The following is a 23,192-nucleotide window of genomic DNA, read 5'->3' on the forward strand; positions in this document are numbered from 1 at the left end:
ATTACATTATAGAACCCAAGGCATCTTTTGCTGGATGGTTTTCAGTTTCTTGTGTGTTAACAGGGAGATTCAGGACCTCCAGGAGAAGATGGCTTACCAGGAGATCCAGTGAGAGACTCTTTTAAACATTGATTGGTATTCAGTAAAGTATGCATGAGCTTCCAATAGACAGCATTCTAACTGGAAGCTGATACATCAGTGTGTTTGATTGGGATTCTGCTGTTGTCATAGGGACCAAGAGGACCAGCGGGGGTTAAAGGAGAGAAGGTATAATACCTCACAAACACTGTTCGTAATCTCTTTATCTGTGTGCTCTCTCATTGTGAGTTTGACTCGTGCTAAATCTTCAGGGTGACCCATGTGAAGTCTGCCCAGTGCTGCCAACAGACTTGGGCAACACAGTTGCTTTGCAAGGGAAAACTGGCTCTAAAGGCGAGCCTGGGCAACCAGGGATAGGAGAGAGAGGACTGCCTGTAAGTATAGTTTAACTGTACTGTTAAGCTGTAATGTATTCTGCACATGTCCTGAATGTTCAGTTTAACATTTTTACAGTCTCACTACATGTTTTATTAGGGAGTTGTAGACATGGTCTGATCTAAAGCTGACAATTGAACCTTGAGCACTTGTTTGATAGTGTATACATTTTTTTTTCTTATGGTTCTGAGGGAAAGACTGGCGTTTATTTCTACCTCGGGGTTGTATTTGGCCTTGTAATTCTCACAGTGTTGCCGCAGCTCAAGAGGAGAAGGCGTGCTAATCTGTCATAAGTTTATTCTCAAAGGCAAAGGTCTTTTTGTTAATGTAACCTTATGTCTTTCTGCCTCTCTGGTGACTCGGGACTCAACGAACTGCGCATTGTGTTTTTCTTTCTGTTCATTCTGCATCTTCCTACTTACCCCAGCAGGTGAAATAGAGAATGATTTGTGGAGGGGGAGGGAGGAATATAAATCTCAAGCCTTATGAGATTCTCTGTGCAACGATTTCCAATAGTGCCAGCATCCATCTGTCATACCTGGTTAGGGCAGAAGGAGAAGGAGGTAGAACAACCGAGAGGGAGAGGGAGATGTGACCTCACTTTCACAAAGTTGAACTAACTCTTTACTTCTGTATCATCTGCATGCTCAGTTCTCCTGTTTATTTCTATATTTACCAGGGGCCTCAAGGTGCAGATGGCAAGACAGGACAGAAGGTATAGTGCTCCCCCTCATTCATTTACCGCTTATGGTTCATTCATATTCTGTGGAAGTGTGACCTATACATGCTCATCTGCATTCCTACACATTCAGATATGCTAACATCAGCAATAAAGGAGACTTTCCTCTAAAGCGTATGCAAGCAAACTAGCAGAACTAAACTCCACCGAACACAAAAGTACCAACAAACACAATCTTACTTAGGCTACTATTTGGGGAATTTACATAGACTTGCATTAATTTCCTGGAGACTTAGCCCAGGATTATACCTTGCAGACAGCTTTGGACATGAGAGACACATAGTTATTCAAATGATGCTTCTCTGAAGGTGCATTAATGCATGTGTAGCAGAGAGACTGTTAGTGAAGATGGACGAAAATATGCAGGATGTCACCTGTAGCCCTTCTAAAGAGGGGCTTTATGCTCAGTTAGGGAGACTTTGGCTGTCACCTTATATGTAGAAAGCAAAACCTGTTTTCTGCTACACATTTTAATTGTGTAGCAGAAATTGATTTTAATGGCATTGATGTTTCTTGAGAAACTGCTGTGTTTCTGTGCGGACTTCCTCTCTTTGCCCTAGTATTCCTGCTTGAGATAGGATAAGATCGTATGGCCCACTGTGGCACACATTTTCTTCTTTTCTGGACTTTAACCTCACCATTGACCGAAAAATCAGCATTTTCCCAAATGGGGACACAGCTTTTGTCTCTAATTGCACCAGCATTCCCCAGTTAACTGGTTTCCAGGTGCATGTCCCCAAAAGTAGCATAAGTCAGTACATTCCACACTCCTACACATGGCCACCTAAGTAGTGCTATAACTATGCATGTATCTACACGAATGCCAAACTGCCAAGTCCAAGCATCCACTCACACATTACTATGCTCTCACTTCTTCCTAATTGCAATGACCAATTTGCTTCAGGCACCATGTCGAGACACGACATCTCAAAGCAAACATGCTTGTCAGGGTGAGCTGGGACTAATTTGTCCTCTTAGATATCTTTGTTTTTGTATGTTTCGGCAGGGAGAACGGGGATCTGATGGCACCAAAGGAGAAAAGGTCAGTTTGCTGTCATTATCAGGCTTGAGGTTAAACAATTTCTTGTTTACATGACTTTATTCAGTTGTAGACCAGATAGACCAGACTAATTAGTTGACCACTCTTTGTATTTTCTATGTAAACCTGCATGTGTTGCACCTGTGGTGGTGCACCAGAACTTCTGTAGCCATATTTATTACATACACTTTTTCCTTGACTGGCAGGTTCTTTCAGTGATCCTGATGTGGATAATTATTTCAAGACTAGTCATTTGGCCTGACCCTGACCTGTCTGTGTACTTCAGGGAGAGCCATGTTCGGTGTGCCCCACTCTAGGAGAGTTAACTCCTAACCTTGTTCCTGGTGTCATGACCGCAACCCAGCAGCAGAGGGGTGAGAAAGGAGAGCCTGGCATAGGACAGAAAGGAGAGCAAGTAAGTGTGTTTAATCATGTGATTCTTAGGCTGAATAAAAAGCAATGCATCTTTCTGATATGAAACAATGATGTTCCGAAGACATAAGGCAGCAGAAACGGATTGTGGATTCGTTTTCTTGACCATATTTCTATTTGCGTGCATGTATGAGCACTGATAAGCACCTTCATTAAAATGATTTATTGTCCATTTTCCTATACCACAGGGGGAACCAGGAAATGCAGGATCACCTGGCCTTAGAGGAGAGAAGGTAAGTAACATAAAAAGAAACAGCGCAGAGAATAGGTGACCTCAATAGCAGACGAGGCTTACATAAGGCGAACTCGCTCAGTAGGTTTCTGAGCGGGGGCTCTTAATAGACTTCATAAGGAAGATAATCACAGCAGTGTGCTAATTTTAGGGCCGCAGACTGTCCGCCATAGGGATTTTCCTCAGCTGGAGACTTATTAACGAAAAGCTTGGGTAGTCAGAAACCAAAATCATTTGACATGGCTGCCTGTAGGGTCCACCTTACTATGAAATGTGAATTACCAATTTAAAAGACCCATCCATTTTTATCAATTCATAAAATCCAGATTATTTTTTCTCTGCTTGTCTGCAGGGTAATGCAGGCAGCAAAGGAGCTGATGGTAAGCTGGTAAGTTCAGTCAGGTCTTTGGAACAGATCATGTAGCTTTAATGCACTGATTAAGTGACAAAATGTAATGTCGCTTCCACTGTGTGACAGGGTAAACCTGGACCAAGGGGACCAAGTGGCAAAGATGGACAGAAAGGTGCAAAGGTAGGAGCACAATGACTAAATTTCACTCTTTGGTGGAGCTTTCTGCTTGTTTCAATGCCTCCTTGCAGATGAAAGCTGTGGCCAGATATGTTATTATGTCTGTCCTTCTGTTTTGATTGCATATCTCAGGAATGCCTTCAAGGATTCTCTTCATACTTGGTACAAACATTCATGTGGATTCAAGGAAGCTTGATTAGAATTTGTTAATTTGTCAGAGTGAAAGAGCGCCAACAATAAGTTTCGTTTTGCCAAGGATAGACTAGACTAGATTTGTGGAGCTATCATAAAATCCTTCAAATCTATTGCTTTTTAAACAAAGCAGCTTGGTATATATAAAATATATAATCACTTCTTCACACTTCTGAAATATTTTTAGCCAACTAATGAAATATGTCTCTCACATTTCAATGATAGGAAATGGCCTATGTGCTCCAAAACTATAAGTACCTTCAATGTTAGATCGCCATTAGCATATTCCTGATGTTTGTTGCCACAAGTCCATGGACTTCCTTATCATTAACATCAGCATGTTGTTTACCAGAATATGAAAGATATAAAAGATGCAAGCATCCAGATCTGTAATTTATTAGTGCAAAACCACGTGTACCATCCACACAGGCAAAGCTCTGTAAGAAACTGTCTCCAGACAGAATTTAATAAGTATTATTTTTTAGCTGCAGGATGATAAAAAGAGATTTTGCATAGTTGTTAACTGTCTTACCTTAAAACAGACAAATCTTTACCAAGGTTAGGGCTTGGGTTAGATTAACAGGTAATCTTTGAGCTGAAAGGGAAAACAACTTCTTATATCCCCATAAGCTTTCAATCATTCTGCTTTGCTGGCAGTGTGTGCATACATATCGCACGGCTATGAAATGAAACCTATCTACATGTCCATATTTTTCCCTGATACTGTACGTTATCTCATTCGGTGCCGTTTTAATATTATATTCATCTACAGGGAGAACAAGGGCTGCCTGGTCTTGGTCTCCCTGGTCCAAAGGGTGAGACAGTAAGTGTAAATATATGTTTTGGGTTTCTCATCATTTCATTTGACTGTCTTGCAAACAGACATTCCTGATTCACGTTGTTCTTCCCCAGGGCGAGTGTGGTGTGTGTCAGCCAGCAGAAGTTGGCAGTGGACCTGCAGGCATCAAATTGCCTGAGGGACAAAGAGGCAAACCAGGTGAACCAGGCCCTCCAGGGCCACCTGGACCACCGGGTCTTGGTGCTGATGGCAAAAAGGTGCGGTCATTCAAAATGAAACATTACAGCTTGAGTGAATGATCTTGGGACAGTGTTATAGCTTACAACAAAACCCCAAGAACAAATAAAATTCGAACTGCATACACCATAACATCTATTACTTACCTTCATCTGAATTAGAAACACAAATCGTATTATACAAATGCCACATAGCCAGAGCAGCTTCTTCTGTTGCAGAGTGAAACAGATTAAACCGCCATCTGGATGAGTGAAATTTTTTAAGATGCTGAGAGATTTTGCCCCAAAGGCAAATCAACCTTTAATGCTTATTGTACAAACAGGATATGCAGAAAGTCTCCTCCTAACCACAAAAATGTTACTAAGTATAATAAATCTCTGTTGGCTTCTGTCACCCCTCCCAATTACATGCTGTGCACCTCTGTGGTTAGCTCAGTGTCAACAGTTTTTCTTTTACCTGAATGGATAGAGGCGAGGATTGCATGGTGTTTAACAGATGACTGCACTTGCGTTATGAGAGTGTATGTGTGTATGTGCACTTGTACATTACCTTATGTTTGCTTTCACAGGGCCCACCTGGTCCAGCAGGAGCTAAAGGAGAAAGGGTAAGGTTCCAGTTGTAGATCTGCTCTATAAACAGACACTATACAATGACCCAGCAAGACGTTAATTGGAAACAAAATCAGAGATGAGAAAGGTCTCTAACTCACCACTCATGATACTGATATCAATCATGATTTATTTTTCACCAAATCTGTCCTTTGGAACATTCACTTTACTTTACCCCAAAATAAACTCGGCAGTAAATCTGCCATCAGGAAAGTCAGGCTGCCTTAGAATACCTTGAAACTCGTCCACAGAAATCACTCGGCTTCAACTTCAAAGTGGTGTTGGACAGTTACTGGAATACAGAGAGATACAGATACTGATGTCCATGTCTGAGAGCTAAATAAATGAGGTCAGCTGGGGAGACTGGCCTGTGGAGCTTGTACACAAACAACAGTCATGCTTCCAATTGGTGTGTCTCCTTAAAATGCATTGTGGGTGCTGAGTGCATTACCATTCTGATAAGATGCTTATATTCTTCTTACCTGCCTTTAAAGGTGAAATACTTACTGCTGCTAATTGTTAGTAATAGCAGAATGATTGTATATTGCATTTTGTCTCTGATTTCATGCATTATGGAATCTGTTATGTCCTTATTTCACCAGGGAGAACAAGGTGACACAGGAGACAAGGGATTGGATGGAGCTCCTGGGGCCCCAGGACTGCCTGGAGAGACTGGTCGGGATGGACTAAAGGGCTTAAAGGGAGAGAAGGTACGTGATTGCCGAGGCATTATGTTTTAGTCCGTCTTTAGCTACATCTGTCTCTGTCCCATGTTTTTGTGAGTATTCATTATCTTTGAGGGAATTTCTTTGGGTACAAAACTTTACTTGCACTCAAGTAGATCTTGGTGTTTAAAAGGTGAAGTCACTGTAATCCTGTTGTGTGTTCATAATACCTCAAGACAACCATGGCGTAAATTTTAAATAGTACATTAGTGGAGACATACTTTAAGGCAGTAATTGTACTTTCAAAATTTGAGCTTCTAAAAAATGTAGTGGCCTGTCTTCTGCACAGTTCCTTTTCTTTTACCAGACATGATGGAGGTTTTATGCACCTATCCTTTTTTCCCTCTCCATCTGTTATGGACACCTAATTACAGGTGATTCCACTGCTCACACATTTAAAGAAAAGATAGTTTCCAGCAGGTTAGAAATGGACATTAATTAATTAAATGGGGCGCTGACATTTTTTTAATTAGGTTGGATTCTTTCCAAAAGGTTCATAGTTTGGATTTGTTGTGTTTTCCCAGGGGGATGCTTGTACCAGCTGTCCCTCTCTTGGCGCTGCGGTGGGTGATGGTGTAGCTGTGCCAGGCCCCAAAGGAGAGAGAGGAGACCCCGGTCCCTCAGGAGAAGGGAAGCCTGGCAAAAATGTGAGTACACTGTGCATTTATTTTTTTATATACTACTTCAGCTCTGCACGATGAGAACTGCTGATGATCAGCTTGAATATTTTCATTTCAGGGAAAACCAGGTTTACCAGGTGTGCAGGGGCCTGCTGGTCCCAAAGGAAGCAAGGTTTGAACATTGATAAATACAGATGGAGTGTGTGTATTTTCATGTGTTACCATCAGTCTGATCGGTGTGTTTGCCTCCTTTAGGGAGAACCTGGAGTTGCAGGAGTCGGCCTCCCAGGACAACAAGTAAGGCAGAGGTGTCCTGAACATGGATGTTGCCAGCTAATGCAGCTGTCTAATGCAGCCTAATTTCTCCCAGATCCTGTTGTGATCTCAGCAATATATAAGCAATATATAAGCAATATATATAAAATAGTTAGTCATTTGGGAATCATCACAGTGTGCGTTATTGACATTGGGTGCTTGCTTTTTCCTCAGACCACCTAAATCTCTGGTTCTTTTGCTCTTATATCACAGGGTGCAGAAGGACCACAGGGGCTTCCAGGACTTGCAGTAAGCCTCTCTCTTGTCTTTTACATATCTAGTCTACATATTCAAAGTTTGTCCTAATTTGTGCATGTTTTCAGGGACCTCCTGGTATAAGAGGAATGACTGGCCCTGTTGGTCCTGCGGGGGAAAAGGTACCCTCATTTTAACTTAAATTATCATTATTCAACTAAAACAACCCTTTTTAAACTAAAGTTTTCTGCTCACAGGGCTCCACCGGTGACACCGGTCTTCCAGGACCACAAGGGCCACCAGGCATCGGACAACCAGGGTCCCCGGTAGACATAAATGCGTCTCTTTGCGTGAGCTTATGATGTTAGGATTTATATTTTCAAACAGTGTCCTATTTACTTTTTGACCCACAGGGTAAAGACGGGGCTCCGGGCTCTAAAGGACTGCCAGGAGCTGATGGCAGACCTGTGAGTTGTCGTGTTTCTTTAATGTCTCAAGCATGTGTGTTTCATTTGCATGTTATTTTTTGAACATGTGCATCAGCAATTTGAAGAGAAATTCAAGTGGCATACTTGCATCTGTGTTAGGGTCTGTTCGGAGTTTTAATTTTCTTTGAGCTTCTTTGGGAATTGTCCTTGATTTAGGCATCATTTGTAACCAAGGATCTCTGCCTCGATCCATAACAGAGGCAATGTCTGCTCCCATCTCATCCTCTGTCCCCTGATCTACGCTCAGCTCACTGCCCTGTGAGCTTTCCTCTGAAACAACAAAGCAAGAGTAACTAAGTGTTTGTCTTTGTGTGTGTGTGTGCATTTGCTCTGTCTCCCTCTCTTGCAGGGACTTGATGGACCTAAGGGGGACAAGGTAAGTCTACCGTTTTGTTTGGATGAAGGGAACTGGAGGGGTTTGAATATAAGGGGGTGGAACAGATGGTAATCACTAGAGATGGCTCAACACCCCACCATCCATTGCTCCAAACACACACATGCACACACGTTCACTGACACACGCATTTGCCTCGGGGCACATATAGAGTAGCAGCAGAGGTGACAAGTGTACTGTTGCTGGCAGAGAAGAGGAGTTTCAGGCTCCCTAAGAGAGGGAGTGTGTGTGTGAGACTATTAATTACAGCATTCATCAGAGCCACCGGTCCAGATTGTCACTGAGAGAGGGTGGGAGAGATGAAGAAACTGAGGAGGCAGCGCTTTAGGGTCGGGAGGGGCTGAAGATGTGGGACAGGAGTGTCTGTGAAGTTAAATACAAGGAATAAAGTTAGGGAAGAGGAAAAAGTTGAGAAAACAAAGCCATGAGTAAGAGGAAAACATTTAGAGTTGCGGTCTTTATTGAAAGTAGGCTTTGTTATTTAGAAAAATCTGAAGTGCATTCTTGGAAAATGTAAGCTTTATGTAGGTGTACATTCATTGTAAATAAGCACAAGGTTGCATGTTTTTCTTGTAATGCAAAAACTTCTATGTTGCTAAAGTAGCATAAAAAACCTTGATCCCACTTCATACCCTCCAGTTATACTGTATGTTCCTTTGTGATGATTTCAGACTAACAGAATTTTAACAAAAGAGTCCTGAAAGCTCTGAGAGACTTTATTACAGTAACAAGAGCAGTTTTAATGTTGAATGAGGACTCAGTTTTTCAGGCTGTGCTTAAAATGGTGTGAAAAAAGCTTCAGTTCATCTTTTCTTTAATGGGCCATTTTTTGATGTATCTTTCAGGGCGAACCTGGAGAGTGCACCTGCAAAATGCCTGTGCACACGGGCGTAGGTGGACCTGTGAGTACACACACATACACACGCACTGAAATATATACATGTGGCATGACAATTAATGTAATCATAGTTGCTCATATTAGGAGTCTGAATAGACACTCCCCAAGGGTTTATTATGTCTCCACCGGGGAGGGGAACTTATTGAGAATTATGTGCCTCTCCTCCACATCATTCTTTGGTTTGACATGTGTTATTTTTAACCTCACACTTTGCTACATCCTATATAACCTGCAAGCACTCTGATTTCGACTTTTCGTGCCTTCCAGGGAGCCCCAGGAACTTCAATAAGTGCATGGCAGCCCGGGCCCCAGGTCTGATCTGTCAACCAGCCATCCTATCTTGACAGCTTATAGCCGTCTGTCATGTTATTAGCTTCCACTCTTCAGTTGTGAAAATCACTGTAGTCTTCATTAATGTTTGACTGTGGCTGTGTTTGAATGTTGCAGGGCCCCCCGGGACCTCCTGGCCCTCCTGGTCCCCCTGGACCTCAGGGACTTATTGGATTCGAAGGACCACAGGTAAAGAGAAAAGCCCAGTTGGATGGAGAGTATCTCTTTAGTTCAAGGTTCAATTCAGAAGCTGCTTCATTAGCCTGAATTGAATCTGCTACTTCAGCTTGGGCACTTTGGGTACATGAATACGGCTTGACCATGCTTTGCATCTTTAGGGGTGAATAAAGTCCATAAAATGCATGTAGAAAATGGACAGATTTTTGTGTACAGTAGCTTGGATACAAATAGGTTCAGGTTTAAATGACAACATGCATTAACCCATCTGGTGCTTCAAGCTTTAACCCATGTGGGAAGCAAGCTTTCAGAATGTCAGTCGAACAGTTATTTGAAGGTCTGGGTTTAAATGTCAGAAGTCTCAGCGATGATGCAATATTTATATAAATGTGGATTTGATTTGATTTTGAAATGTTCTTCTATTAAAACAGACCTTCAAATAAAGTAATCCTCTGATCTGTGTTGCAAGAGTCAACGGTGTATAAGACATCAGAACAGACAGGAGTGCATTTATATTGAACTCAAAATATGCATTTTTTTTCTGATTCAAAAATTTAGAAGGATTTTTTTTTTTTACAAATAAGCAGGATAGGGAACAGGTTTCACCATTTTTACCCTGCCCCTTTGACTCTGCCTTAACCCTTGGTGGAGATGGGAGTGGCTAGCACCTGATTGGCAGCAAACCAGTTCAACCTCAGTTCCTTCTTTCAGGGTATCCCCGGAAATGACGGGTTACCGGGGAAACCGGGTTTGCCTGGAAGCATCGTAAGTAAAATTAGACAGAAAAAAGGAGGAAAGGCAGGTCTTGTCTACAGATTCAAGATCTGGGGCTTTTATGTATAAATGATGCAAAAGCACTAAGTGAATGCATGTGTCAAAGATCTGGAAGTGTTCTGTGTTCTGTGTTCTCACTGATACAAGATGCAGATGAGTTTTTGAGGTCACTAATTATTAATTTAAGAGAAGATAATTCATGTGAGGGTTACAATTTATTATGTCATAATTGCAGTGGTTCAGATACATCTGTGCCTCTAAATTGAACTTTAATCTTACTGCGCATTTACATATCCTAAATCCCACATTTTGAGCACAAAATGCTGCTTTTAGACTTGTGCATGCATGTTTGATGATAATGTATCATCCTGCTCATCGTGTAGAACATGAACAAATACAGAGAACATAACAGCCTTTTCATTAGCAAGCCTCATCTGTATGTTTAAACATGATAGGATATGTCACTCACAAAGTACAAGGACAACATCAAAGCAGAGAAATAACTCTGCTGTTGTAAAGTTATCTCTGCACATGGTGCCAGTTTTGTTCTTTCAGGTCTGTTTATAGTGTAATTTCATTAGAGGGGAACATCAATGCTGATCTCCAGCCAGCACTCAAGGGGAACCTCACCTTCAACACAAGAATTAAGGGTGTAGTATAATGGGAGAAAGAGAGCCCCCCTAATCTTTTTGAAAAAAGAAAAGTGTTGTACTTTGTCTTGAAAATGACAACAGGTATTACAACAAAGATGGAGAATGTAATGGAGTTTGACTGATTTGGAGCATAAGATGTATTACTGAAGATATAATGTCCTTTCTTTTATGGTTCTTCAGTCAATGCTCCTCTGCACACAACCGCATAGCTCACACACTGCTTTGTTTAAAACGTAGCAGAAGGTTAGCACTTTTCAGCTCTGCTTTCAAATGTGAAGTGAACACTGCACAGCAACGTATAAAGAGCCTTCTTTTGAGCAAGTCTGTTAATGCACAAGGCCGTGTACATGCTTGTGTAACAGCCAATAGCATGCAGCATAAAATAGCCTTTCTAGCTAATGGCTCCAGTTCCAACAATGTCAAATGGGTTTGTAATGACTTTAAAACCAGGCCAGGTGCTATTGACAGACTCTCTCTCTCAGTATAAAGGGTCCCTGTGCTTTGATAGGGAGCTGACCGCCTTTCACAGTAAATGTGATTGGGTGTGTGGAATGAGCAGTTTTATTTCACAGCAGATAAAATAGACAGTATAACTCCATTGTAGCATTTGTCACATTTTTATTCTTGTGTATAGGCTGTGTGTGCATGTGCTTTTTTCTAGGTAGTCCTAGTCCTCTGTCTGTGTCGCAGCATTCAGCTCTCTGAATATGACACCTTCCTGCAACAGACTTGATCTCTTGACAGGATTTAATCATGGTTTATGATTTATTAGTATAAAGGAAAACTGAGCTTTTCATGTCTTCATATAATGAAGTGAGGTACAGTATGTTCTCTCTGAGTCTGGGTGACTCCAAGTTGAAGTTTCCCAACTGGACAAGCCCATTGGTTCACATGTCTTTGGTTATTTCTTTAGTTTTGACACAGCTAAATGAGAGTTGTACATAGATATGTCGCACAGTAATTTTTGTTGGTAAAGTGAAATGTGCTAGCTTGGCCAGGATTTTCTATTCTAGACAAAGAATTTGTCTTGTCTCTGTGGATTAAATAGACATACAACCAATCAGAGATATGAAGCATGTAATGTAGGCAGAGGGAGCTATCAACAAAACATTAAATGTAGGTGTAGCTATCGTCTGTATATTTTATTACAGTGGACTATTCTGACAGTTTCTGTATGTTTAAAGTGAAATGGGTATAAATCATATCTCAATTGTGGGGTTCACAGTTGTAAATCTAAAAAGGTAAAAACAATAAACTCTTATTGCCATTGAAAACCTGTTAAAAGTAATTGGTCCCTATTGTGATGTGAAGGAGTGATGTCTTTGTGAAGTTGTCTTGTCATTGAAGCAGGCTTACTTCATTACAGTGCTCTCCTTGGAACTGTTGTAACATTGTGAAATATTATTTTTCCAATGTGAAAGAAAACAGTCGTGTTGGTAATTAGGGTTCCTGTTAATTTGTCTTAATATTAATTGAATTTCCATTTCCCTGATCCCCCTATGCAGCACCCCAGTGGTACACACCAGCTGCCTCAGGACTCCACTGGAGGAGACGATGATGTAAGTTCATTAGAAGTTTGTTTACAGTTGCTTTTTAGAGAAGGGGATTTGTCTTCTGCTTTGCCAGTTGACGACTGCGTTTGTGTAAATACATATATGTATGTATATATTACACATTTCTATGTGTATGACACAGGGCTGTGAGGGCGGCTGTTCCCAAGGGTTGCCAGGGGTGCCCGGCATAGTTGGTGCCAAGGGAGAAAAAGGAGACCAGGGCAAGCCTGGTGTAACCCCCTTGGACAGCTGTGACAGGGTGAGGCTTGGGGAGGGGATTGTACTATATTCAGAATCATATAAAACTACAGAATTCTGCTTTGACGAATGCAAATTGACAGTTCTCCTGTTTTGCATTGTTTTTGGTGTGCATGGCTGGATGTGATTCACTCACAGTGTGACAGAAAGGCATTGCTCTAAAAATGTATTCTCTTATCTGTTGCAGTGTTTGGAGAGACTGCAGAGAGAACAGGCAACACAAGCAGTGGTCAGTTGAAATCCATGCTGTTTATGGACGCATGCATACATGAAAACAAGCATAGATTGTCATGGTATTTGACTTGTTTGCCTCACAGGGTGATCGATCATGCACCGGATCCCCAGGAGTTCCAGGAATGCCTGGATCACCAGGAATAAAAGGAGAGCCAGTGAGTGCTAAATGAAAATTAATGTGTCTGTTTTTGTTCAAGTATGGGTCTAGCAGAGGATTAGGATCACATTTTTTTCTTTTTCTTTCATTACAGGGAATACCAGGAGAAAGAGGCCAGTCTGGAATACCAGGAAATATGGTAAGAGTTTGTTTAAACATGATCATTGGTCTTCTGTTAAACATTTTCCAGATTTATCAGATGTTTATTTATAGCAAGGAAACTTGCCTGGAACCTGAGAGGTTGGACTGTTATTATTTTGAAATCTACTGTATAGATTCACGGCCTGTATTAAGATTCTAAGAAAAGTTGTAGAGCACTTTGATTGAATCTTTTTCCAACTTACCACTCACACAGAAAAATCCATTATAAATGGAAAATGTTCAAAAACTATAAAGTGCATTCTAATCACTGCTGAACATTAGTTTGCCAGCTCTTCTGTGAGAAGAAAAAAAAAGAATTCTTTTTTGTCATTATTTTAGGACAGCACCATTGGGTTTTTGTCTCAAAGCTGAGATTTGAAGTGACGTGATAGGAGTTTATGCTTTGCTATGAGTTTCATGAGTTCATAGAGCCCCCTGCTGGATTGAAGTGAAATGTTGCATATTGTGGTCCAGAAGCTCTTAAATGCTGATTCACACAAACACACATTGGCTCTGTGCTGCCGTGTCTAGTGCAGCAGTCACCTAATTGTCAGGAACAAATTGAAAGCTGCTTTAACCAGAGGTGTAAATAGATTCAGTTTATCTTGTCGCACGTGGTTTATGGTGGTTTCATTGTGTTCCTTCTGCAGGGACCCCCCGGTTTCCCAGGTCCTCAGGGACCATCTGGCCTACCTGTAAGTTTCATTCACACGTTTACACTTGCTTCTTTTTTTAAATAGTAAAAGAAGAAGTCATACAGCTTCAAACAGCACGGACGTATTTTCAAGGCTAATTCTCTATCTCTATCATATGTTGACCTATGCTAATACATAAGCCATATAGGTGGTCCAAGAGGGGCTAGATTTACTTATGCATGTAGTCAGCTCAGTAGATCCTGCTCTGTTTTATTTTGTGTAGATAATTGTATATTATTATTTTATGCTCGTTACTAAAGTAGCTGACAAATTTCGAAGGTTGATGAATAGTAGGTTAAAAAAAACTCATCCACTACATACAGTATATGAATTATTACAAGAAGCTAAACTACAAACTGCCCAGTCACACGCCAGGGAATAATGCTCAGAATAGTTACACCACACTTTCAGCATCTTCAGCTAATCTGGTCTTGTTTTTGGTTTTTCTTCTCAAACATGTATGATCTCACTTTCAAATCAACCTCGACTATTCTTGATTATTCAGTCTTTGCCATCTCTCCATCCTCCCTTTTGCCTTTCTGCGTGGCTCTTTAATGAAAGTTGTTTCTTTCTCTACTTGTTCAGTTATTGCCCTGTCTCAGTGATGGAAAGTTGGGCCCCCCTACAGACGGAGCCCTCCCCATTCCCTTTCCTTCTCATACAGATTTATTGTTTTAGGAGAACAGAGATGCTAAATGAGTGAGGCATGTGAGCGCTGCATGAAATCCATTTGCACACTAGTAGCACTTTATAGCCAGTGTGCCTGTGCAGCTGTGTGTGTGTGTGTGTGTTTGTGTGAGAGAGAGAGAGAAAGACCCTGCTTCTGAATATGCACAATAATATGCTGATATTGAGGAATTTACTCACAATGATCAACAATCAGTATATGTCTTCTTTAGTTCATCAATTAGTAACTCATTTTTCTAAATGACAACCTTCAATAAACTATAATCACTGATCATGCATATTTAAGTGCCGTTATTAATCCTTTACTGAAAAGACCATTCACACCATTTGAAAAATAACGTGAATAAATCAACATATCTCCCTCTTTCTGACATATTCACTCCCTTTTTTAAAACTTATCTTTCCATTCTTCCTGTGTGCATGAGCTGTTGCTAGGCAACAGAGCACACTTAAATGTGCATATTAATATTTACATCAAAACAGCATTAAACATTCAGTTGAGACCATGAAATGTTCATGTGAAACACACCACAGGAAAGTCCTTCTTTAATGCCATTTCAATGCCTCGTCGCCTCTGCGTTTGTCATTTGATTATTTGTGTCTTTTGTATGCTTTTATTTAGTTATTTTTTTCAGCTGGCCATATCTAAATACTTAATTAAATTTGACAATATTCTTCCAATGGTAACACCTTTGAAAATTACATTTTGCACCTTAATCTGCGAACAGGGAGAAAAAAAATCAAACAAAAAAGAGAACAGCAACATTGTGCAGACAAAATAAATAGAAATAGAACCAGCTGGAGTGAAAAGGCAACGTTTCGCCTCTGGGTATCACCATCCCAACAGCTAAATCACCATCGTGAAGCCTCCTGACAAAGTATAGAGCAGAGGACACAATCAAATGTAGGCAGTCCCACCGGGACGTGATCCAAGCCTTGTTAGCTGTTTTCTGTCTTTGATATTGACATACCTTGCCCTTTATTTTGAGCAGGAAGGGAGCCCGTGTTGCAGACATAGATATCACTGCCTCCACTTCATTTTCTAATCTTTCCTCAATCCTGTCATCTTAAGGGTCAACAGGGTGAGCGAGGGCAACCCGGACTACCGGCAATGAAGGGGGAGCAGGTAAAGAACCTGACAATCAGAGTCCCTGAAATTAAAGCGTGAGGGAAAAATAATTGGTTCTCCCATGTTTGAGTGATTGTATGATTTTTACCTCAGGGCCCTCCAGGGACACCCGGGTATCCAGGAACCATGGGGCCACCAGGGCTGCCAGTAAGTGACTCCCTTAGCCTCATTATAAAGGAACTATTGCACTGACAATGGCCTGGCAGCTTTCATTGGTAGGTAGGGGGTTACTCTGACATGTGAGCTGACACTGATTTTTATTATTTCAGGGACTGAAGGGTGAACGTGGAAGCCCAGGAAGCAGTGGTCTGAAAGGAGAATCGGTAAGCCACTGCAGAAACTGTGTTATCAAAATGGATCTGAAGGGTTGTACTGGCTAACATTTTCTTCTATTCTGCAGGGTCCTCCTGGCATCCCTGGGTATCAAGGACAGGCTGGTACACCGGTCAGTTTTTTTTTTTTTATCAAACATTTCAGATTATTAAAAGATTGGAATTTACCGTTCCAGAGTTTAACAACTGAGAAAACATTATGTGCTTGCAGGGCACCAAAGGAGACCCTGGACCAGCTGGGTCTGCTGGTGAAAAAGGGGAGCAAGTATGTTTTACATGTTGGACATTTGCATAATTGTGGAAAAAAAATCTTGTGTTAATATTTTTTTTTAATTACACCAAGGGTTTCCAAGGTCAACCAGGCTTTCCAGGACCACCGGTATGTGAAGGCTTTAACTGTTCTATAGCACATTGTTATGTAATGATTGTGTAGCGACTTACGATATGTACGTTCAGGGTCCAGTTGGTCCTTCTGGGAAACCTGGAAGAGAAGGGCTTCCTGGACTCAAAGGTGAAAAGGTGAGTGTTTATTACATATTTAGCTATCACTCATTTTATCTGCTTTCAAAATTAACATGGACTGAAAATCCTGATTTTTAAAGGGTAACGATGGCACACAAGGATCTCAGGGACCAACAGGACCCCCTGGCTCCCCAGGCTCCCCAGGACTTATGGTATGTTTGTACTTTTTACACCATATATGATCGAATGTTCACCCACCAACTATCTGCTGTATGTTATTTTTCTCATACGTATTTATATTTTGCAATGGAAGGGCCCTCCTGGAATTGAAGGAATGGATGGAAAAGATGGGAAACCAGGGATGCGGGTGAGTCACACACCCACACACACGTACAGAATGCCCCCACACAGAATATCAAAATATAGAATGCATACTAGAGTGGACCTTTCACACTGACTTTTTTTTCCATTGGCAGGGAGAGACAGGCCCTGCAGGCCCGCCAGGACTACGGGGGATCCCAGTGAGTGTCACTTTTAACATTGACCTGACCTGAATTCATTATCGTGCCATATAGGAAACAAGCTGAATTAGATATGAGATATATTTTGAACACCAAATATGTCTACAGTTTTAACCTATTATTAATTCCTGGCCAATATTATAATGTTAAAGGTAGGGTAGGAGATTTTGAAAACTCAGTGAGAGTCAGCCAGATTTCGAAAGTAAACACACGCCCCTTTCTCTCGGAGCTCACCCCAAAGCCACGCCTCCCAATCACCAGGTAATCACCATTACCCGAAGACGAGCTGCGGTCTGTGACTTCGGCCATCATGCACGGAACTCTGGTGCGCGCAGAGCAGGAAGAGAGTGACAACCAGCCAATACTCCGCACAGGGTCCACCCGGAGGATTGGCTGATGTTTTTAGCGTTTTATAGCTTCCACAGATGATTAATATTCTTAATGCGAAACTGCCTAATTAATTGGTTGCTATGGGATTGTAAAGAGTTACACTAATTTAACAAAAAGTGCATCAGAATGAAATCTCCTACCCTACCTTTAAGGTACTGTCAGTGTCAGTCAGAATCAGATCATGTGGAAGAGTCATTCTCTTTTGTCACTGCTTAATAGAGGTGTGTCTGTCTGTCATCTCTGGCTAATGATACTGGTGTGGATGCCCGCAGTGATCGCGCAACTCTTTATTAAAACACTGCGTCATTTTGATCCTTACTTCCGCTCAAAAAAAAAAAAAAAAGCAAGATCCGTTCACCAACCCAGATCTGCCACCTGTGGTGCAGGATAAACTTCTGGAGCTCTCGTGGTCGCAGTCGATATTTGGGCGGCTTTCTCTCTCTGTCATGCTGCAATGAATATTCCCAGCTGGGTGAGATGGCAGTGAAGATGATGCCTTTTACACACAATATACCTCTGCTAGACCACATTTTCACATCTGACAGCCACAAAGACAAAACACCAAATCAGGCTTCACTCAGAAAACACGATCCGAGTGGCCTTGTCACCACGCATTCCTTTTTGTTTTGACCTGTTAGTGTCAAGAAAGCAGGCACACCCTTCGCATTAGAATGTTTTTTTTTCCACCAAATACTTGTGGATGACTGAGCCTTTCTTTAATTGATGTTAAAGGTCAGCTTGCATGTTCGGTTCTACCTAGTGCATCTGTATTGAATTAATGTAATGTATGAACTAATGACGTTGCAAGGCCATGGCTAAGCTTAGCTTTTATTCTGAGCAATGCTGTTGTTATATTAGTGGGAAACTTCTTGCGGTCAGTGTCACCAGTGAATTGGCGAGCCTGTGGTTAGCAATGACTTTGTCCACTTTAAGCAGATAAATAGTGCCAGTCTGGACTACAGCTAGCTGCCTCACTAATCTCTTTAGCACATGCAAAATGCATTTTTCACTCAGAATAAATTTTACTAATAATTTCAACCACTAAAGTTGTTATTTTGGTTTTAAAATCAATGTGTTTCATGACAGGTGTTAGGATCTTTATTCTTGATCCTTCAACATTATGTAAATTAGCATTGAGCGTGACATTGATTTACCTTAACCATGTAGGAGCAGTGCATTATATGTGCAGTCATTAATGAGTCTTTTTAACGCTGTAGATGTCAGTGACGAAACCCTGTTTGAAACGTATCTTCCTATGTTCCCTTAAGATCTTCTTAACTTTCTGTCTTGTATATCTATACAGCCGAGGTGGTGATATTCATACAGTCTTGGCAGCTTCAGTAAGGAAGGGGAGTAGCTGCCTCTCTCTCTTTCTGTTTTATTTCTCTCTGTCTCAGTTTGTGTTCTACCCAAGAGCAGGTGTTCAGTATTTCAAAGACTTGTCTGCCTCTTCTTTTGGCAGCTTCGACTTTGTGAATTTTCATACTGTACCAATCTCATTCTCTTTGATGTCTCTCCTCAGGGATTCAAAGGGAAAACTGGCCATGTTGGCTTTCCCGGACAGAAGGTTAGCCAACAGCTCATTGCTTTACCATCACACAATGTCTGTCTGTTTGTCTAGTTGCTTCTGCTGTTTCGTCTTTGTGCTTTTGGCCCATTTGCTTCATCAAACTGATAATTATGGTGAAAGTCTAGATTTATTGCTTCACTGCACTGTTATAATCTCCACTTGAAAATGCTGCCTAATGTTTTTTTTTATCTGTTTCCCTTTATTTATTCACTCTTCTAGGGTGAAGCTGGACCTACTGGGCCTGCTGGACCACCTGGTAGACCAGGACATGAGGTAGGTATCTACTTTCTATCAAGGTGATAAGAGAGCACATTGATAATCTGTGCATACAAGCTCAAAGCAGGAGTCTAAAGGTCAATGTCTTACTTTTCCAGGGTGATCCTGGTGCCCCAGGACCTCAGGGACGACCTGGACCTCCAGGCCACCTTGTAAGTACCTTGCACATATGATCTGTTGGTTTTGTCTAAACATGACCACCTGTAAAAAAAAAAAAAAAACTTTCCTCATCAGGGTTCTACAGGTCCAGCAGGACCTCCAGGACCTCCAGGATCATCAGGAGTGGTAAGAAGGAATCCATCAAACATGTAGAATTAGAAGAAACAAGCCCAACATTATTCAAAAAAATAAGATGCGAGGACAATAAGTAAGATCAACATTAATCATGATTATAGAAAATAATCATAAAATAGATGGTACCTAGATTAAATGAATGTGTCCTAAAGTGTTAAATGATGTATTATTGCCTCTGCATGTGTATTCAAAGGTGTGTGTTTTGTTTCAAAGGTAAAACAAAACACAATTGAAATTCTGTCCTGCTCCTAAAAGCACAAACAATATGAAAGAAACTTTTCAGTGTTTTCTCCCTTGCTCTTCAGGGTATAAAAGGAGATAAGGGTGAGGCTGGAGAGCGGGGTCTCCCAGGGATGGTTGGACCCCCAGGACCACCTGGACACCCAGGGCTTATGGTCAGTGTTTTTTCACTATTGAATCCCTGAATTAGTCTCCCACTCTGTCTCATTTATTTGTTTTTACTTTTCAGGGAGAGCCAGGCAGTGATGGTGCTGCTGGTAAAGATGTAAGTATTGTCTTGTTTGCAGTGTTTGTCCTCTTTAAAGTGTAATGCAGATGGACTTATGTGTTGAAGTATATATTTTCATACCTTGATGTTTGTATCATCCTTTGCTTTGACAGGGTGTGGCAGGCACACCAGGGGACAATGGGTCACCAGGTCAAAAGGTAGGAGCTGACTCGGCATGGTGAAGTGTGACTGTGAGTGTGTTGTCAATCAAGGACCACCCATCTATTAGACCACCTTAACGCAGCAGGCTTCACCCCTTTTTTGTTCCCTTCAGTCCAGGGAGACTTATGGCACCACACTGTGGTGCACAACATGCTTGCTCTGCTGCCCCCTATTTCTGCCCGCTCAGCACCCACATTTAACACAGTCATCAGAGTTACAGTCCTCTTCACCTCACTTCACCCTCCCTCTCCAAGCTTGCAGCTGGGTGCCTTCTAACCCTCTGTGCAGGCCATAGAGCCTGTTGGATCTCTCCTTAGACACAGGCTTACAGTAGGTGGGTACAGTGATAAAGTTATTCCTCTGCCTCTGGGATAATGCTATTAAGCATGAGGGGAGATGCTAGATGAGGCTATTTGTCACGATGACAGGACGGCATTGTCAGGGTTTTAGGCACACAGAAGAGGAGAACACAGGAGAACGACAAGAACAGACTCCTCCATTCTTCTTTCTCCTCTCTATTTCACCAGCTGCTTGTCTGTCTGTGACGTGTAAACATTAGACGTCCATTATGGGCTGCTTTGTCCTCAATATATCACTGTCACTAATGTAGCAGTGCTGTTTTTGAGTGCATTTACACAAACTGAATGGTGAGTGCTGCTGTGTGGAAAGTGATATAGATGCAACCAACGCAGTGGCTTGTTTCTTTGAAAAGTAGCTAATATAAAATACTATATACTCCTTCTAAGATACTGTTAGCTTAGCTTGGCACAAGAAAGCCATAGAACTGTGCCTCAGAATACTTCCCTTAAAATGGATCAGAAAGGACATGCATGATTCAGATAACCCAATTAACCCAATAAGACTTGATACCACAAATGTCTGACATTGCCTGTAACCACCTTATTTTGTGTTTCTCAGGGTGAGCCAGGGGGCCCTGGTCAGAGGGGTCCTCCAGGAGAGAGGGGTAGACCAGGGCCCCCTGGTGGTGGAGGATATCACTCCAAGGATGCACAGCCCATGATTGGCCCGGTTGGACCAAGAGGAGAAAGGGGAAGCCCTGGCTCACAAGGCCCCCCAGGGGCCCCTGGTCCTTCAGGGGCACCAGGAAATGATGTAAGATTTAATTTCATTACGTTCACATTGCTGTAGCCCATTTTTTTCACCTGAGTTTTATCTGTTAATCATGCTGTATTTAGTGAGAAGATGTAAAGTGGCCACAGGCACCAACTAGCTCCATCTGTTCAAGTAAATAATGAATGTTTTAATTACCCACCATGATTGATGTTTGCCCTGTTTGTTCTTCTCATCGTCTCCTTCTTAAATAGGCTGTCGTCAATTATGACGACATCAAGAACTTCATCCGCACACAGGTCATAAAGATCTTTGATGGTGAGGACACACACAAAAGCACATTGTTGTATAAATGTTTACACTGTCTCCAGCAGAGCAGTGTGTTCACTTCAGATGCATATCTCTGTTTCAAAGAATGATTTCATTTTTTCCTCTGGGACACCACAGCTCTCGCCTCAGTGGAGTCATTTTTTTTCTTATTATTTCTCGTTTCCGCTCCCCAGAGAGAATGTCCTACTACATGTCTCGCATGCAGATGCCAGTAGAGATGGTGGCATCCCCAGGTCGGCCTGGACCTCCAGGGAAAGATGGAGCTCCAGGTAATCCCGGGACCCCAGGTGCTCCCGGGCTCCCTGGACAGATCGGCAGACAAGGCCGGCCAGGAGGTCAAGGACTCCCAGGTGAACTTTTTCACTCATAACAAATGATAAAGGTGTATCAGCTTTAACTGTAAACTGTTTAGCTGCCATGTGATCAGAACACGAGACTCTCATTCTTTAGGACCACACGGACCTAGGGGAGAGAAAGGAGACAAGGGTATTGGAGAGATGGGAGATGTTGGACCTCCAGGAGCACCAGGTAAAGTACTTCACTGGTTCATGGAAATGGAAAAAAAATGGCAGTTTAGATTTTTTCCACAAAGCCATAAACAGGCATTTTTACACGATTGCTATTTACATACAATCTGTATCAGTCTGCAACCAGATAGAAGTTCTTTTTGCACAACTTTAAGCCTCCCCATGAAACCTCAAACTGGCTAAAATTATTTAAATTATGCTAATTAATTAAACTGTTGGCATTCAGTTTTGATGAGTAAATTGCCAGAATGATGAAGGTAATTTTTATCAGTCTCCGTTTGTCTTAATTAAAATTACAAGTCTAATTAATCTTAGCCAAATCAGCATCTGAGCATCATGATGGACTTCGGCTAGCATTGTCTTAATTAGCAGACCAGTATGTGCAGTCACTTTTTATGGAGCATTTTATTTAATTTTGGGTTGAAAATGCATCAGTACTCACATAAAATGATCAAAGTAGACTTTAATGTTTGTTGATGTTTCATTCATGTTCCCCTGATAACGGACATGGTAATAACGTCATCTATTAAAGATGATGCTTACACGTATTTTTCCACATCTTTTCTGATGTGCTGTGTAGATGTAAGTTGAAAATATTCGTCTTGTATACACCGTATTTTTGTGCATCATTTCACACTACAGAATAAGCCTTTAAAAATAGCTTTACAGTTAAGGATATATACATATATTTTTGGTTTTGCTGACCGTGACTTCATAATCAGCTCAACATAGAACTTGGAGGCTGAGGCAAACTGAAGTGCAAATAACATCATCTAACTCAGGGGTTAAGCACCAAGATGCGGTCAGATAATCCTTCTGCGAGATTAAACAGTTTACATTCAAATGACGTCTTCCGTGAAAATACTTACATTTTTCTTCTATATAAAATTGTAATCTTAAACAGCTCAATGTTAATATCTATTTCTTTTGATAGTATGTCCATCATTTACAGTTGAAGCAAATAGATAAGAACAGTCTGTCTGCCCTGCTAGTATATTATTACTGGGTTTACTGTAGTAAGATTTATACATTACTTCTACTTCCT

The 23,192-nt window shown here is 41.4% G+C and overlaps 1 protein-coding gene across 3 annotated transcripts in view; it reads left to right on the top strand.

Moving 5' to 3' along the window:
• Positions 1 to 23,192, top strand: part of col16a1 (collagen, type XVI, alpha 1) — a 55,857-nt gene that overhangs the window by 31,217 nt on the left and 1,448 nt on the right. For 2 of the 3 annotated variants that reach the window (XM_028428425.1, XM_028428434.1), the window contains 52 exons: positions 64 to 108; positions 232 to 267; positions 351 to 473; positions 1,154 to 1,189; positions 2,220 to 2,255; positions 2,539 to 2,667; positions 2,873 to 2,917; positions 3,269 to 3,304; positions 3,395 to 3,448; positions 4,410 to 4,460; positions 4,550 to 4,693; positions 5,242 to 5,277; positions 5,884 to 5,991; positions 6,531 to 6,653; positions 6,745 to 6,798; positions 6,882 to 6,923; positions 7,155 to 7,190; positions 7,265 to 7,318; positions 7,394 to 7,462; positions 7,550 to 7,603; positions 7,974 to 8,000; positions 8,864 to 8,920; positions 9,184 to 9,228; positions 9,364 to 9,435; positions 10,135 to 10,188; positions 12,356 to 12,409; positions 12,546 to 12,662; positions 12,849 to 12,890; positions 12,979 to 13,050; positions 13,147 to 13,191; positions 13,844 to 13,888; positions 15,648 to 15,701; positions 15,798 to 15,851; positions 15,974 to 16,027; positions 16,105 to 16,149; positions 16,248 to 16,301; positions 16,380 to 16,415; positions 16,493 to 16,555; positions 16,639 to 16,710; positions 16,812 to 16,865; positions 16,975 to 17,019; positions 18,932 to 18,976; positions 19,199 to 19,252; positions 19,354 to 19,407; positions 19,490 to 19,540; positions 19,855 to 19,944; positions 20,019 to 20,054; positions 20,171 to 20,215; positions 21,138 to 21,332; positions 21,545 to 21,608; positions 21,794 to 21,970; positions 22,071 to 22,148. In XM_028428425.1, coding sequence (XP_028284226.1) covers positions 64 to 108; positions 232 to 267; positions 351 to 473; positions 1,154 to 1,189; positions 2,220 to 2,255; positions 2,539 to 2,667; positions 2,873 to 2,917; positions 3,269 to 3,304; positions 3,395 to 3,448; positions 4,410 to 4,460; positions 4,550 to 4,693; positions 5,242 to 5,277; positions 5,884 to 5,991; positions 6,531 to 6,653; positions 6,745 to 6,798; positions 6,882 to 6,923; positions 7,155 to 7,190; positions 7,265 to 7,318; positions 7,394 to 7,462; positions 7,550 to 7,603; positions 7,974 to 8,000; positions 8,864 to 8,920; positions 9,184 to 9,228; positions 9,364 to 9,435; positions 10,135 to 10,188; positions 12,356 to 12,409; positions 12,546 to 12,662; positions 12,849 to 12,890; positions 12,979 to 13,050; positions 13,147 to 13,191; positions 13,844 to 13,888; positions 15,648 to 15,701; positions 15,798 to 15,851; positions 15,974 to 16,027; positions 16,105 to 16,149; positions 16,248 to 16,301; positions 16,380 to 16,415; positions 16,493 to 16,555; positions 16,639 to 16,710; positions 16,812 to 16,865; positions 16,975 to 17,019; positions 18,932 to 18,976; positions 19,199 to 19,252; positions 19,354 to 19,407; positions 19,490 to 19,540; positions 19,855 to 19,944; positions 20,019 to 20,054; positions 20,171 to 20,215; positions 21,138 to 21,332; positions 21,545 to 21,608; positions 21,794 to 21,970; positions 22,071 to 22,148 — 3,361 coding nt within the window. The remainder of the gene's footprint in view (positions 1 to 63; positions 109 to 231; positions 268 to 350; positions 474 to 1,153; positions 1,190 to 2,219; positions 2,256 to 2,538; positions 2,668 to 2,872; positions 2,918 to 3,268; positions 3,305 to 3,394; positions 3,449 to 4,409; positions 4,461 to 4,549; positions 4,694 to 5,241; positions 5,278 to 5,883; positions 5,992 to 6,530; positions 6,654 to 6,744; positions 6,799 to 6,881; positions 6,924 to 7,154; positions 7,191 to 7,264; positions 7,319 to 7,393; positions 7,463 to 7,549; positions 7,604 to 7,973; positions 8,001 to 8,863; positions 8,921 to 9,183; positions 9,229 to 9,363; positions 9,436 to 10,134; positions 10,189 to 12,355; positions 12,410 to 12,545; positions 12,663 to 12,848; positions 12,891 to 12,978; positions 13,051 to 13,146; positions 13,192 to 13,843; positions 13,889 to 15,647; positions 15,702 to 15,797; positions 15,852 to 15,973; positions 16,028 to 16,104; positions 16,150 to 16,247; positions 16,302 to 16,379; positions 16,416 to 16,492; positions 16,556 to 16,638; positions 16,711 to 16,811; positions 16,866 to 16,974; positions 17,020 to 18,931; positions 18,977 to 19,198; positions 19,253 to 19,353; positions 19,408 to 19,489; positions 19,541 to 19,854; positions 19,945 to 20,018; positions 20,055 to 20,170; positions 20,216 to 21,137; positions 21,333 to 21,544; positions 21,609 to 21,793; positions 21,971 to 22,070; positions 22,149 to 23,192) is intronic. The other variant, XM_028428440.1, reaches the window with a different exon arrangement.

This window comes from Parambassis ranga, chromosome 2, assembly GCF_900634625.1.
Source record: "Parambassis ranga chromosome 2, fParRan2.1, whole genome shotgun sequence".
Lineage (NCBI taxonomy): Eukaryota > Metazoa > Chordata > Actinopteri > Ambassidae > Parambassis > Parambassis ranga.